Source organism: Corvus kubaryi, unplaced genomic scaffold (assembly GCF_017639235.1).
Source record: "Corvus kubaryi isolate FWS band 111438036 unplaced genomic scaffold, C.kubaryi_AGA036_p1.0 46797, whole genome shotgun sequence".
Lineage (NCBI taxonomy): Eukaryota > Metazoa > Chordata > Aves > Passeriformes > Corvidae > Corvus > Corvus kubaryi.
Genome location: NW_024581309.1, coordinates 1 through 13,376, shown reverse-complemented (window position 1 = coordinate 13,376; position 13,376 = coordinate 1). Strand labels below are relative to the sequence as shown.

The 13,376-nt window shown below is 63.8% G+C and overlaps 3 protein-coding genes across 3 annotated transcripts; 2 read left to right on the top strand and 1 right to left on the bottom strand.

Annotated features, from left to right (window-relative positions):
• Window positions 1–6: 6 nt before the first annotated feature.
• On the top strand, window positions 7–1,047 carry LOC121672286 (perilipin-5-like). Its single transcript, XM_042044887.1, has 2 exons — window positions 7–122; window positions 353–1,047. Exons 1-2 carry the CDS (start codon window positions 108–110, stop codon window positions 773–775), a joined length of 438 nt encoding a protein of 145 aa, XP_041900821.1. The 5' UTR covers window positions 7–107; the 3' UTR covers window positions 776–1,047.
• Window positions 1,048–1,941: 894 nt separating this feature from the next.
• Window positions 1,942–4,971, top strand: LOC121672285 (perilipin-3-like). Its single transcript, XM_042044886.1, has 8 exons — window positions 1,942–2,051; window positions 2,408–2,465; window positions 2,684–2,879; window positions 3,281–3,363; window positions 3,444–3,774; window positions 3,893–4,083; window positions 4,170–4,292; window positions 4,367–4,971. The coding sequence occupies exons 2-8, from the start codon at window positions 2,415–2,417 to the stop codon at window positions 4,703–4,705; spliced, it is 1,314 nt and encodes a 437-aa protein (XP_041900820.1). The 5' UTR covers window positions 1,942–2,051; window positions 2,408–2,414; the 3' UTR covers window positions 4,706–4,971.
• A 794-nt stretch (window positions 4,972–5,765) lies between these two features.
• Window positions 5,766–13,119, bottom strand: LOC121672287 (hepatoma-derived growth factor-related protein 2-like; the record flags this gene model as incomplete). The annotated part of the gene is made up of 15 exons (XM_042044888.1): window positions 5,766–6,139; window positions 6,330–6,453; window positions 7,083–7,296; window positions 7,391–7,492; window positions 7,654–7,724; window positions 8,079–8,149; window positions 8,530–8,624; window positions 9,301–9,586; window positions 9,666–9,741; window positions 9,956–10,097; window positions 10,338–10,409; window positions 10,492–10,608; window positions 10,981–11,160; window positions 12,781–12,919; window positions 12,993–13,119. Coding segments are annotated over 15 exons (1,898 nt in total), but the record flags the coding sequence as incomplete, so codon positions are not given.
• Between the last annotated feature and the right edge of the window lie 257 nt (window positions 13,120–13,376).

Sequence of the window (13,376 nt, the reverse complement as noted above, 5' to 3'; positions counted from 1 at the left end):
CCCCCCAGATCGAGGAAGGGCAGCAGGGCACGGACGGGCCCTGGCACAGCACCCAGGAGCATCTGCACCGCCTGTGGCTGGAGTGGAGCCAGCAGGACGCGGTGCCCATGGAGCACAGCGAGGTACAGGGCGGGGGGACGGTGGGGGACACCCAGGGATGGGGCCATCTGGAGAGGGTGGGGACGGCAGCCATTGAGTCCCTTGAGGTGGGGACACGTGGCAAGGGGATGCCTGGGGCGGTGACACCTGGAGCAGGGCTGGAACAGCAGCCACAGGGTGCAAGTGTGTGTCCATCCAGGCGGGGTTGGGGTCCATCACCCCCAGCCCCCGCTGCCTGCTGCCCACCCCGCAGGTGGAGGCTCGGACGCTGGCCATGCTCCACGGGCTCCTGCACCAGCTCCACGCCGCCTGCTCCCACCTGGCCGCCGGTGCCCGGGCATTCCCCAGCAGCGTGCAGGAGACGGCGGGACACGTCTGGCACAGCGTGGAGGGCGTCCAGGCTTCCCTGGCCAGCGCCCGCTCCTTCCAGGACCTGTCAGGCCTGGTGCTGGCGCAGAGCCGGGACACGGTGACGCGGGCGCAGCTGAACCTCGAGGGGCTGCTGGAGCACGTGGGGCAGCACACGCCCCTGCCCTGGCTCGTGGGACCCTTCGCCCCCGCGCTCGTGGAGTACCCGGAGGATGTCCCAGTGGACATGTCCAAGTGGGAGGGCTGTGTCACCGTGGGGGGGACGCACCAGGCACCCGCTGCCCCCCCGGTCTGCAGCCAGCACTGAGCCACCGGTGCCACCGAGCTGGGGGAGCACCCACCCAGAGCCACGAACCCAAATCCCACCCTGAATGTGGGGACAGTGGGGACGGTGGTGGCACGGTTGGGACCCCATTGTCGCAGCTGCGGACTCCTGTGGGGATGGTGGCATGTGCAGGACACAGCATGAGTCTGTCTGGGATGGCAGGGCTGCCCTGAGCCCCAGGAGCACTGGGATTTCGTGTCTTAACAGTTTCAAACGAGTTTAAAGAGGAAGAAAACAACGTTTTTGGCCTTAAAGTGACTCAGAGCCTGCAGTGCTGTGGCAGAGCCACCGTGCCGGGCTCACCGGGAGGCTCTGCGCGGGCGGCAGAGCTGAGGGGGGGTTCCAATAGGGGGGTGCCGAGGTGGGACAGCGGGACGGGTTTCCGTGGGGTGCTGGGATGGAGGGTGCCACAAGGTGCCAGGACATCTGGACTGTGACCCGCAGCCGTGTGGCACTGAACTTTGTCCCGGTTGTCACGGCCGCGGGGCTGGGCCCGCCCCGGGGTATCCCCGACGTCACAAGCATAACGTGGTCACAGCACCCGGTGGGGCGACACTGGGCACCCCAGGACTGCCCACCCTCCTGCCGCCGGAACGCACTGGGACCAGTTTGACCAACTCCACCGGGCCAGGTGTGGGGGAGCACCGGGACCCCGTGCTTGGCACCCGCACGAGGGGAGGGGACGCTCGGGGGGTCCGGGCAGGGTCTGTCCTGGGGGATCCGGTGCCAGGGAAGGTCGGGGGCGGCGATCCAATGCTGGGGGAGGAGGTCTCTGGTTCCGGGCTCGGGGTGTCACTGCAGCCGGATCCCGGGGAATTGGGTCGGTGTAGACCGGTCCCGGGGGTGTCCGGTCCCCAGGGGGTGTCAGTGCAGCCCAGTCCCGGGGGATCCGGTACCAGGGAGGGGGGGTCAGTGCAGCACCGACCGAGGAATGGGGTTCCAGGGCTCAGTGCAGCCCAGTCCCGGGGGATCCGGTGCTGGGCGGGGGACTCGGTGCAGGCCGTTCCCGGGGGTTGGGGATCCCGGTCCCGGTCTCGGTCCCGGTCCCGGGGGTTGGCTGCCGTCCCGGCCCCGCGCTGCCTCGGGTCGCTGCTCCCGGTCCGCCCCGGGCCGGCCCCGCTGGGCGGCTCCGGTCACATGCGCTCGGGGCGGGCTCCGGGGTATAAAGGGCGGCGGGGAGGAGCGGGGCGAGCCCGGAGCCGAACTGCGCCCAGCCGAACCGAGCCCAGCCGAACCGAACCGAGCCCAGCTGCCAGCGGTGAGCACGATCCGGGTCCGGTCCGCGATCCTGGTTCCGATCCCGATTGCGATCCCGGTTCCGATCGCAATCCCGGTTCCGATCGCGATCCCGGTCCTGGTCCCGATCGCAATTCCGGTCCCGGTGCCGGTCTCGGTCCCGGTGTCAATCCTGGTGCCGATTCTGATCCCGGTCCCAATCCCGCCTGTGATGCCGGTTGTGATCCCGGTCCCAGTCCCAGGGACCCCCCTGTCCCGGGTTTCTCCAACCGCGTGGGAGCTGCCCCGTTCCGGGGAGGGGTAACTTGGGATCCTCCCTTCGGGGAGGGGGGCTGGGGGGGTCTGACCCCACTCACGGTCACGTCCTGTGCCCCCCAGCCCCACCATGGCCACCAGCGAGCCCACGCCGGCGCAGCCCAAGGCAGAGGAGCAGCAGGTCAGTGCGGGCAAGGGGGGCGGTTCGGGGGGGATCCAGGGGGTCCCTGCTTGGAGACAGGGATCGGGGTTATCCCACCCTCCGATGAGCTCGGAGAGCCATGGGAGCACCCCAAAACCATCCCTGGGGGGGGTTGGAAGCGCACAGCACACCCCACTCCCTGTGAGATTTGGGGGTCCCTCACCCCCATGCTCACCCCGAGCACTTCTGGGCCCCAGAGCATCGGGACACGCGTGGCCAACCTGCCCCTGGTGAGCTCTGCCTACGACATGGTGTCCTCGGCCTACGCCTGCACCAAGGAGAGCCACCCGTACGTGCGCTCCGTCTGCGACGCCGCCGAGAAGGGGGTGAAGACGCTGACAGCAGCAGCAGTGAGCGGGGCCCAGCCCCTCCTCACCCGGCTGGAGCCCCAGAGTGAGTGCGGGGGGGACAGGACCCCACGGGGGCTGGGGGACCCCAAAACTGCTCTCACAGAGCTCTTGTGAGGCAGCAGGAGAGGGAGGACCTGGTTTCACATCTCCCGTTTGTATCACCAATGAATAAAGGGCTGGAGAAGCTGGAGGATGGGAGGGGAAACACCCCACAAGTTTTGGGGTACCCCAAAACCTGGCCTTAGCAGAGCTCTTGCAAGGCAGTGGGAGAGGGAGAAGCTCTTTCCTTATTTCTGTTTGTTCTACCAAAAAATACACCTGCAAAGGGCTGGGGAAGGTGGAGGCAGCAGCACCCGTTGAGGGCTGGGGTACCCCAAAACCTGGCCTTAGCAGAGCTCCTGCAAGGCAGCAGGGTGCTAAACCCACCTATTTTCACATCTCCAGTTTCCACTGCCAATGAATTTGCCTGCAAAGGGCTGGACAAGCTGGAGGAGAAGCTGCCCATCCTGCAGCAGCCCCCCGAGAAGGTACCGGGCAGGGCTGGGCTGGGGTGCACAGCATGCTCGGGGTCCCCCAGTGCTTAACAGAGGTTTGTGTGTCCCCCCAGCTCATCTCGGACACCAAACTGCTGGTGACCTCCACGGTGACGGGGGCCAAGGATGCGCTGACCAACACCGTGGCCGGGGCCAAGGATGCAGTGACCAGCACTGTGGCCGGCGCCAAGGACGCGGTGACCAGCCGGGTGACCGGTGTGATGGACATGACCAAAGGGGCTGTGCAGGGCGGCATGGAGCTGACCAGGTCCGCGGTCAGCAGCGGCGTCAGCACCGTCATGGGCTCCAGTGTGGGCCAGATGGTGGCCAGCGGCGTGGGCTCCGTGCTGGGCAAGTCAGAGGAGCTGGTGGACCATTACCTGCCCATGACGGATGAGGAGCTGGGTGAGCAGCTGATCTCAACCCTCCAGAGAGGGGTGGGCAGAGTCTGGGCAGGGCGGGGGAGGCTCTGTGGGGTGGTGATGGTGGTGCTGGGACCCCCTGAGCAGCTCCTGTCCCACAGCCAAGCTGGCCACGGCCGTGGAGGGCTTCGAGCCGGAGCAGCAGAGGCAGCAGCAGAGCTACTTCGTGCGCCTGGGCTCGCTCTCCACCAAGCTGCAGCACCGAGCGCTCCAGCACTCCCTGGGCAAACTGCAGAGCGCCCGCCAGAGCAGCCAGGACCTGCTGGCCCAGCTCCAGCGCACCCTCGACCTGGTAAGACCCAGCCCCGCAACCCCTGTGCCACCCTGGGGTGTCCCCCGGCAGTCCCCCCACCCAGCCAGGCTGTGCCCCTCTCCCAGGTGGAGCACCTGAGGCAAGGCATGGACCAGAGGCTGCAGGGAGGGCAGGAGAAGCTGCAGCAGCTGTGGCTGGAGTGGAGCAAGAAGCAGCCGGGTGGTGGCAAGGACCAGGCGCCACCGGAGGTAGGAGCAGGGCAGGAGGTCCCCGGGGTGACCCGGGGTGTCCCCCCACCCTCACCCCCCGTGTCCCCCCACAGACGGTGGAGTCGGGCACGCTGACCATGCTGCAGGGCTTGACCCAGCAGCTCCAGAGCTCCTGCCAGCCCTTGGTGTCCAGCCTGCAGGGCCTCCCCGCCAGCATTCAGGACACGGCGGGGCAGGTCCGGCACAACGTGGAGGAGCTGCGGGCAGCGCTGGCCTCCGTCACCTCCCTGCAGGGTGTGACGGGCCCCGTGCTGGCCCGAGCCCGCGACCACGCCACCAAAGCCCGGCAGCTGATGGACGAGCTGGTGGAGCACGTGGCCTTCAACACCCCCCTGACGTGGCTGGTGGGACCCTTCTCCCCCTCGGGCCAGCGCCGGGTGGAGACAGAGTAGCCATTCTGGGCTGCTTCCCCTCCAAAAAAGCCTCATTAGGAGCCTTTGCTAACCCCCCCAGCCCCCCAAACCTTGTGCCTGCCTCTGTGGGGACCCTCCTGCCTGCCCCAGCTCCGTCCCTTGTCCCCTTGCTGGGGACCTGCAGTGATGTGCCTTGGCTGCCCCAAGTGCCTCTTGGGGGTCCCCCATGACCTCGGTGCCTTCAAACCCCTGGCCTTGTAGGGTCAAAACAGCACAAGAAACAATAAACTCTGGTTAGTTTTGCACTGGACTGAGATTTCTTTGGGGGTGTGGGGGAGGAACTGGGCTCTGGAGGAACAACCCCCACCCCAAGACCTGGGGACCCCCGTGTCCTGGGCCCCCATTCCCCAGACAGACCCCCCAGCCTGTCCCTGCCCCTGTGGGAGCAGGAGTGGGAGGAGAGGACCTGGCAGTGGGATCAGGAGTGGGGTGCTGGAGGGGGCCTCCCACTTCCCAGCAGTGGGGCAAGAGGCACTCGGGATTTTTTGGGCTTTATTTGGGTCTTGTTTATGGAGGGAGTGTGAAATCAGCCCTGGAAAAAGAAACCCCAAGTGTCCCCAGGGCAGAGTTACTGCAGCCTCCGAGGGGGGGTCAGGGCACAAAGAGGAGGCGGCGCCGGGTGGAGCCGGGAATTCTTTATTGGACACGGACAAAAGCTCGGGAGCGTTGCAAAAGAGCAAAGAAACCAACACTGAGCTGCTGCCCAGCATGGGCAGGAGGATGCCAGGGTCAGTCCCTCCCTGGCGCAGTTAGGAGAGAACACACCCTTTTTACTCTATTTTTACCCCAAAAAGTTGGTGCCCAGCCCTGCTGCCACCCCTGGGGCAGAGGGATCCGGCCCCAGCAGCTGCCTCTGGATGGAGAGAGGATCATGATGGTGGGGAAAGGGGCTTGGAGCAGCCCCTGAGTGCCTGATCCTGGTCAGAGGGAATTTGGGGACCCATGGGGTGTTTGCCAGCCGTGACCCTGGGCAGGGGGTTGGGGTCCTCCCCTTGTCCCAGCCAGCGATGCCTCAAGAAAGAGACACGGGGGTTCCTTGTGTTTTTCATTAGAAAACCCTTTATATTCATTTCATGTCGGTTGAAATCACAAGAAATTAGGTAGGAGGGAAAAAAACCAAACCAAAACAAAAAATTAAAAACAAAGAGGGGGACAAATACAGACACCAGCACAGCCCCCCCGCGGGTGGTGCCTCCGCAGGGACGGGACACGGGACAAGACCAAGGACATCGGCTACGGTGGGACTTAGTGAAGTGACTCGGGCAGGGGACGAGGCAGAGGCTGCTCTCCCTTCACAGCCTCTCCTCCTCCTCCAGGTGGGAGCTGCTTCCTCAGCTCTCCTCCTCCTCATCCACAGCCTCTGACTCCCCGCGAGCTCGCTCCAGCCCGGCCTTGGGATAGTCCTGGACGCTGCTGGGGGAGGGCAGGGGCAGGCAGAGCTCAGCCCCCCCTGCCCCTCTGCCTCCCCTGGTCCCTCTCCCACATCCCAGCTCTTTCCCAAGCTGGGAGAACCCTTTCACAACCCACGGGACGCCCCCAAATCATCCCTGCAGAGCCCAGCAGTCAGGGGGGCTCCAGCCCCCAGCCCTGCCCCCACACTCACTTGTTGTGGGGCTCCTCTGTGGACGCCTCCAGCTCCCCGGCTCCCGGCCCTTGGCTCTTGTCCTTCTCCTCTGTGCCCTCTGACTTTTGGGACAGGGATTCACCATTCACAGGACCTGACAGGTCTGAAGGGAAGAGAGAGAGGCTCAGCCTCTTGGATCCCCTCATCCATCCCAACCCTCGTGGGCTGAGGATCCATGGCCACAGGTTGTCCCTGGTCCTGAGGGGACCCCAGGCCTGGCCTGACCCCCACAGCTGCAACCCCAAAACCTCCATCCCCCCAGCCCAGAGGCACCATCAGGGTGGATTTTCCCTGTCAGTTCCTCTGGGAAGGCTCTTGCAGCATCACTGGGACGGCCCCAGGCAGGGACCTGGCTCCGAGGGTGGAAGATCCCAGTCACCACTCCCTGTGCAAGAGCCTGAGCCAGTGTCCAAGGACATCTCCACATTCCTTTGTGCCTGGACCAGAGCTCAGGCTGGCAGGGAGGAGCCGTCCTGGGGCAAAAACCAGCGCGGAGGCCCTCAGAGCCCGGGCGTGGGGCTCGAGGTTTGCCCTCTGCCCTCGCTGCATTCCACATCCAGCCCTTTCCCACTCCTGGCACTCCAGCAAAGCAGGGCTGGAGCTGCTGATCCCTCCACCTCCCCATGTCCCGTGTCTCCAGCAGGACGGGCCATGCCCTAAGGAGGGGACTGTGACGTGCCCAGACAAGGCCGGAACAGTCCCGGGACGTTCAGGGATGCTCAGGAATGTTACCAGCATTTGTCTCCTCTTCCCCCTTCTCATTCCGTGTCTCCGCTCCTGACAGCTTCTCCTGGCCCTTCTCTGCCTCCCCCTTGTCCTTCTCAGGCCCGGCTTTGTTGGCTTTCTGGATGGATTCCATCTTTGGTCCCAGCACACGCGACTTCAACCGGGTGTAGACTTCGGCCGCTTTTTCCATCACGTCCTTGTTGGCTTTGTAGCGCCGGATCTGCCCCGGGGAGCAGGAGGAGGGACCCCCTTAGAGCTGGGGGACCAGGCAGGCTCCCCACTCACCCCAGGGAGGGCTCAGCCCTCTGCTCTACCTTCTTGAGCGTGGCCACCACATCCGTGTGCTTCTGGAGGATGTGGGAAGTGACCTGGAGCGTGCCCAGCTCCTCGAGTGCGTTCAGACACCGCTTGATGTCCTGCACGGAGGGCACCAGGATCAGGAGCTGCCCTGGGGGCACCTGGGGCCTCCCAGCACCCCCAGAGGGAGGAGGAGGAGGAGGAGGAGCATTCCTGGGTATCACAGCCAGGCAAGGACGAGCAGGGCTGTCCCAGGCCAGGCCGCAGTGTTGGCACTCACCGGGTTATCCACCTTCAGCGCAAACTTGATCTCACTGTGAAGTTTCTGGAGTTTCTCTTCCACTGTGGGCTCTAGAACAGAGATGGAGACACAGGCCGAGGTGTCAGGGCACCAGCAGAGCCCAGAGCCCTGCCCAGAGCCTAGGATCTGCCCTGGAGACTGGGATCACTCCCAGGCAGGGGTCTGTGTCCTCCTGCACATCCGGAGTTGAGCACAGTCCTGGGAATGTCTCTGGAGAGGATGGGTTGGGGCGTGCCAAGATGGGGAGGGAATATCAGGGAAGTGATCCTGGGATCACAGCAGTACTGGGAAAGACCCTGGCACAACCTCACTGATCCCTCCCTGTCCCAGGGATGGGGCAACCAACCCTGGAGCCCTCCCCTCCCTCTCCTCCCCTCTGTGATGGGAAGCAGTGGCTCTCTCACCCTTTTTCTTTTCCATCCTCCTCTCGGGGATTGGGTCGGATTTCTTCCGGCCTCGTTCCACTTTCAGGGGTCTGTGGGAAAGGAAGGAAAGAGGGGAATGGTTGGGGTGAACCCCCTGCTCACACTGGGCTAACAAGGGGGATGGCACCAGCTGGAGCATCCCAAGACCCCTCCACCCTGGTGGCAGCTCCCCTGTGCCCCAGCTTCCCCGCAATGCAGACAGGAAAGGCCCCAGGAGACAGAAAACACCACAGAATGCCATCCTGGTAACCCCCAACAGCTCCTCCAGCCCCTTCAGCTCAGGAGGAGGGAAGGAACAAGCCCAGCCCCTCTGCAGGTGCTGCAGCCCCACGAGCCCCATCCCCACCCTGGGGTCCCAGGGCTGGAGCCACGCAGGAACAGCCCCATTCCCAGGAGGAAAGGGAGGGAGGGGAGAGGTGGAGATGCTGACTTGTTCCGTGGCTTCTCCTCTGCTCGGCCCCTCTTCTCCTTCTGATTTGGTTTCCTTGACAACTCCGAGGGCTGTTTCTTTGCCGGCTTCTTTACCTTGGAGGAGAGAACAATGCAGGGAGAGCGGCAGAGCCCTCCCCGCTGCGGCACAGACGGAGCCACGGCCACGCCACACTGGTACCCATGGCCGCCCCACGGCCACCCCCACAGCCCAGGGGCACCCCAGTCACCCCACACCAGAGCACGTGGTCACTCCATGGCACATGGGGACCCCACCGTCACCCTACTGTCATGGCACACGGTCACCCCATGGCACACGGTCACCCCACACGCTCCCAAAGGCTCCAGGGGGACGGTGGGCAAACCCCACGACTGTGGTGGAAGGGCATCTTGGAAATCATGGAATGGTTTGGGGTGGAAGGGACCCTAAAGCTCATCCCGTCCCACCCCTGCCATGGCCAGGGACACCTCCCACTGTCCCAGGCTGCTCCCAGCCCCAATGTCCAGCCTGGCCTTGGACACTGCAGCCACAGCTGCTCTGGGCACCCTGTGCCAGATGTGAGGCCCACAGTGGGATGAGGCATCCTGGGCCAGGGGAAGAGCTCCCACTCCAAGGCACGGATATGCCATGGACACAACCCTTCCCAACATTGTGTGGGCAGCCACAGGGTAATCCAAGACCACGAGGGCAGGTCCCTGCCACACCTGGAGGTCCCTGCTGGCCTGACAGGGAGGTGACAGGCTGTCCATGCACCCACAGCTCCACACTCACCTCCTTCTCCTGCTCCAGCTCAGAGTCCGAGGAGGACGGAGCCTTGGCCCGGCCTCTCCGGCCCTTTTTGGCCATTTCATCCTCGGCGCTGCTGTCCGAGTCCGAGTGCACCTCCTCGCCCTTCTCTGCCTTCTCCTTCCTCTTCTCCTTCTCCTCCTTCTCCTGCTCCCGGAGCCGACGGATCTCCTCCTCCTGCTCCCTCTTCCTCTTCTCCTCCAGCTCCCGCCGCCGCTCCTCGTCCCGCCTCTTCCACTCACTGATGCGATCCACGTCGCTGTCGCTGTCACTGCGAGGACAGGGCAGGCTCAGACCCCTGCATGACCCCCAGGCCAGCCCAAGGGTGACAGTGTCCCAGCTGACCTCACCTGTCACTGCTGGAGCTGCTGGGGACACGCTCTGGCTTTGGCTTCCTGCCCCGGGGCTTGGGAGGGGGTTTCTCAGCTGCAAGACAATGGGGACACGTTTAGCAGGAGCCCTGGAGGTCCCTCTGTTAAAACAGCCCCGAGCTGTGGAGGCAGAGGGGTTCTGGAATGTGCCCACAATTCGGGATGGGACCCCAGAGCCTTGGGAATGCCTGAGCTCCCACGCTCGCGTCCTGAGGTGGTGGCAGGAGCAGGAGCAGCAGCAGCAGCAGCAGGAGCTGTCCTGGGGGTACCTGGTTTGCGGCCTCGTGGTGCCTTTTTCACCGACACATCCGAGTCCGAGTCCGAGTCTGACTTGGTCATGTCCACGGTGGTGTTTCCCATCTCCAGATCCGAGTCCACTTTGGAGTCGGAGTCAGAGCCAGACTCCACTTTCTGCAGGCAGAGAGCAGGGCTGGGATGGAGGGTGGCAGTGGGGTGGCACTGCTCCAGTCCCAGCAGTGCCCCCAAACCCAGCAGCGCCCAAATCCCAGCATCCCAAGCCCCAGCAGGTCGCCAAGGGACCTGTGAGGTCCCTCTGGGTGCTCCAGCCCAGGGCACAGCCCTGCCATCCCTGCTCCCCCCTCCCCACAGCACAGACCCCGACCCCTCTCCAGCCTCCCTCAGATCCTTTACCTTCTTCTTCCTCCCCGCTGCCGGCATCCTCCGCGGAGCCCGGGCCACCGGCTTCTTTTCAGGGGTGAAGTCCTGGAGGAAAACAGAAATACGAGGCAATGTGGAAGAGTGGCACCAGAGTATCAAGCCAGTCAGGTTCCCCAAATCCTCTCACCTGGTCACTGTTTTTTTCCGACTCGGAAGATGTTTCTGAGTTCTCCTCTTCTGTGACAGAGGGGCTGCCCTGATCCAGGTCACTGGAGGATTTCCGAGGCCGTTTCGTCACTGGCATCTGGCAAGGGAGAGGTGACAAGATGAGAGAAGCCCACTCCTTTTCCACCCACCCTGGAAAGCAAATGCTTCCCAGGAAGGGTTTTCTCCAAATTTTCCCAACCAGCCCTGCAACAGCTGCACTCAGATCTGCAGCTCTGGATTCTCCTCCAGGCTGCAAACCCCACCAAGACTGGCCATTCCCTCACCCCACAGGCATCATGAGACAGCTGTGAGACCCCCAAAACCATGCTGAGCCCCATTTCCCACCAGAGGATCCAGAGGGAGTTGGTTTCTCCACCACCTCCTGCCATAGTGGGCTTGAGGAAAGCTCTGTGGTGGAGCGACGGTGTCCCCTGGCCGGGCCACCCTCCCGTCCCCAGCCCACACTCACTTTCATGGCCAAGGATTTCCTCTTGAGCCCGCTGTGGTCACTGCCTCGATCCGAGTCCTCATCACTGTCCACCTTCTCCGTGGGGACCGTGGCCATGGCAGAGTCGTCCTCGTCGTCCCCGGCATCGCTTCCCGCCATGGGGTCGTTCTCGGGGACGTCGCTGTCGGAGGAGCTCGCGGGCTAAAGGCAGCGGGAGGACAGCAGGGTTAGGGGAGCCTGTGGGGTGTTTGGGGCGGGCAGGAGAGGAGGGAGAGGGGGCACCAAGGGTGGGGAGCGAAGGAGGGCAGAGCTGGGCGTGCAGAGCAGCGCAGGGCAGCCTCCCCTCCCAGCACGGATCCCTCCGGAGCGGCTCCGGACACCAGCCCTTCCTCGGGAATGCTGCACCCCTTCCCACAGCCCCTCACACACCACTCTGAGAGCGCCAGTGACACATTCCCGGGATGCTGCTGCTTCCTGCCCTCTGCCCCCCATCCTCACGCTCTGCCAAAATCCCTGGAGCAGCGTGGAGCCGGGAGCAGAGCCCAGCCCCACTCTGCCCTAACGGCGCCAGACAAGCCGGGGTGGCTGGGTTCAGCCTCTCCTTCTGCCTCCACTTGGATCAGGCCTCTTCCCGTCCTCTTCGCACACCCTCTCCGTGTGAACGGTCCACACAGAGTCCGGGTGGCCACCGTGCTCTTCCCAGGTGGGATGTCCCGTGTCCTGCTTCCTGAAGGTCTCTTTGTTTCTCCAGTCCATCAGGACGTTCCTCACAGCCCAGCCTCATCTTCTGGGCTGCTCCTTTGTGTGTGGCAGCACTGACATTCCTAGAGCCAGGATTCTTGCAGCTGCTGGAAAGCCTCTCCTCACCCTTGGCTTCACTCACGTCTCAAAGCCAAGGAAACTTCAGAGTCTTCTCCTGCTCCTTTCGCCCACAGGATGCAGTGGGTGCTGCTGAACCCTCAGCCTCGCTGGGTCCCTCATCCCTGATGGGAGTTCCCAGCAGATTCCTGGCCATGGCAGGTGCTGCTTCCCTCACCACCACCAACCTCCAGGATTTCAAGCACCTCCGCAGCCTCACCTTACCCTACAGCCACCGTTTTGGGTGGACCATTTCCCCACCCCTGCCCCTCAAACCACATCCTCACTGCTGCCCCAGCCATGGCATGGCCTGGGGGGATCATTCCCTGCACCTGCCGACCTCCAGAGACCACCTCGACATTGTCGCTCACCCTACAAACCTTCCCCTGCCTCTTCAGCTTATGAAGCCGACGCCTCCTGGGATGATCTTCACACAATAAATTGGATCCCAATTAAGGTCATGAGATGCCCCCGCGAGCAGCTGACAAAGAGCCATCCCCCGGCATGGCCTGCTCCGAATCCCGCTGGAGGGCTCGGGAACCTCGGGAATGGATGGAGAAGGGGGCCTCCCAACGGTCCACAAGCAGATCCAGGAGCCAGGGATGAGCAAGCCTCAAGTTCTTGCTCTGACAACAAAAGCTCCGCGATTTTGGGCAAGCGGCACAAAGCACGACCCCGTTTCCACTGCAACAACGGGGCACAAGCATCTTCCTCCAGAGCAAGTGGGAACTTCCAGCACTCCTGGAAGCCCGAGGGAAAGCCCTCCATGGAGGAAGATGAGGAGAGAGGACTCCCTGAGAAAGGGAGAAGGCAGGGAAGGAGAGGGGAGCTAATTCCACCCCAAGGAAGCCAAGCTGGAAGCTGGAAGCAATCGGCACGGCAGCGCGGAGAAGCAGAGACAGGAGGAGTGACTCGGGGGGACAGAGGGGCCGCTGCCCCCTCCCCTGCCCAGCCCACACTCACCGCAGGGGCACTGTAACTGGCGTGGGGGTTGTTCTGGATTTCCCACAAGCCCTCGTTGAAGCCTTTTCTCTTGTTTGGTTTTCCGTATTTGTCTTTATATTTTTCGTAAGGGAACAGATCTTTAGGGCCCAAGAAGGCGCTGGAGAGAGACAAAGCAGAGGTGAGGCCGGAGCAGAGGCAGAGCCCAGCGGGGGGAGCGAGGCAGCGCTTACGTCTCGTGGGTGCCGAAGAAGAAGATGGGGTACTTGTTCGGGGGGGGTTTCACGGCGCCGTCCGCGATGTCATCGATCTGAAAGGAAACCCAAAGCACGAGGAGGTCAGAGACAGCGGTGACACGTCCTCAGCCCCGGCAAGCGGCGTCGGGTCCAGCACCCGCTTGGAGCCAAGCGCGGCAGGAAAGCACCCGGACGGGGCCCTGGCTACAGATCCGAGTCCCTGTGGGATCTCTACCAGAGTAACGGGAAGGATCCGGCACCGAGGTCTTGTGGGCAACGTGGGCCTTGTGCTACTCCCCCGGGATCCATGGCCGGGATCCCAGCAGCGCGGGCGGGGGGGCGATGGCTGAGCGGCCGCAGGGTCCTTCCTGGCTGGAGCCC

What these genes read in the sequence shown, in the direction of transcription:
- LOC121672285 (XM_042044886.1), top strand. Translation starts at nt 2,415, where the DNA reads ATGGCCACCAGCGAGCCCACGCCGGCGCAGCCCAAGGCAGAGGAGCAG. An exon ending in TGCAGCAGCCCCCCGAGAAG is followed by an intron (nt 3,364 to 3,443) that starts GTACCGGGCAGG and finishes GTGTCCCCCCAG; the next exon opens with CTCATCTCGGACACCAAACT. An exon ending in CATGACGGATGAGGAGCTGG is followed by an intron (nt 3,775 to 3,892) that starts GTGAGCAGCTGA and finishes CCTGTCCCACAG; the next exon opens with CCAAGCTGGCCACGGCCGTG.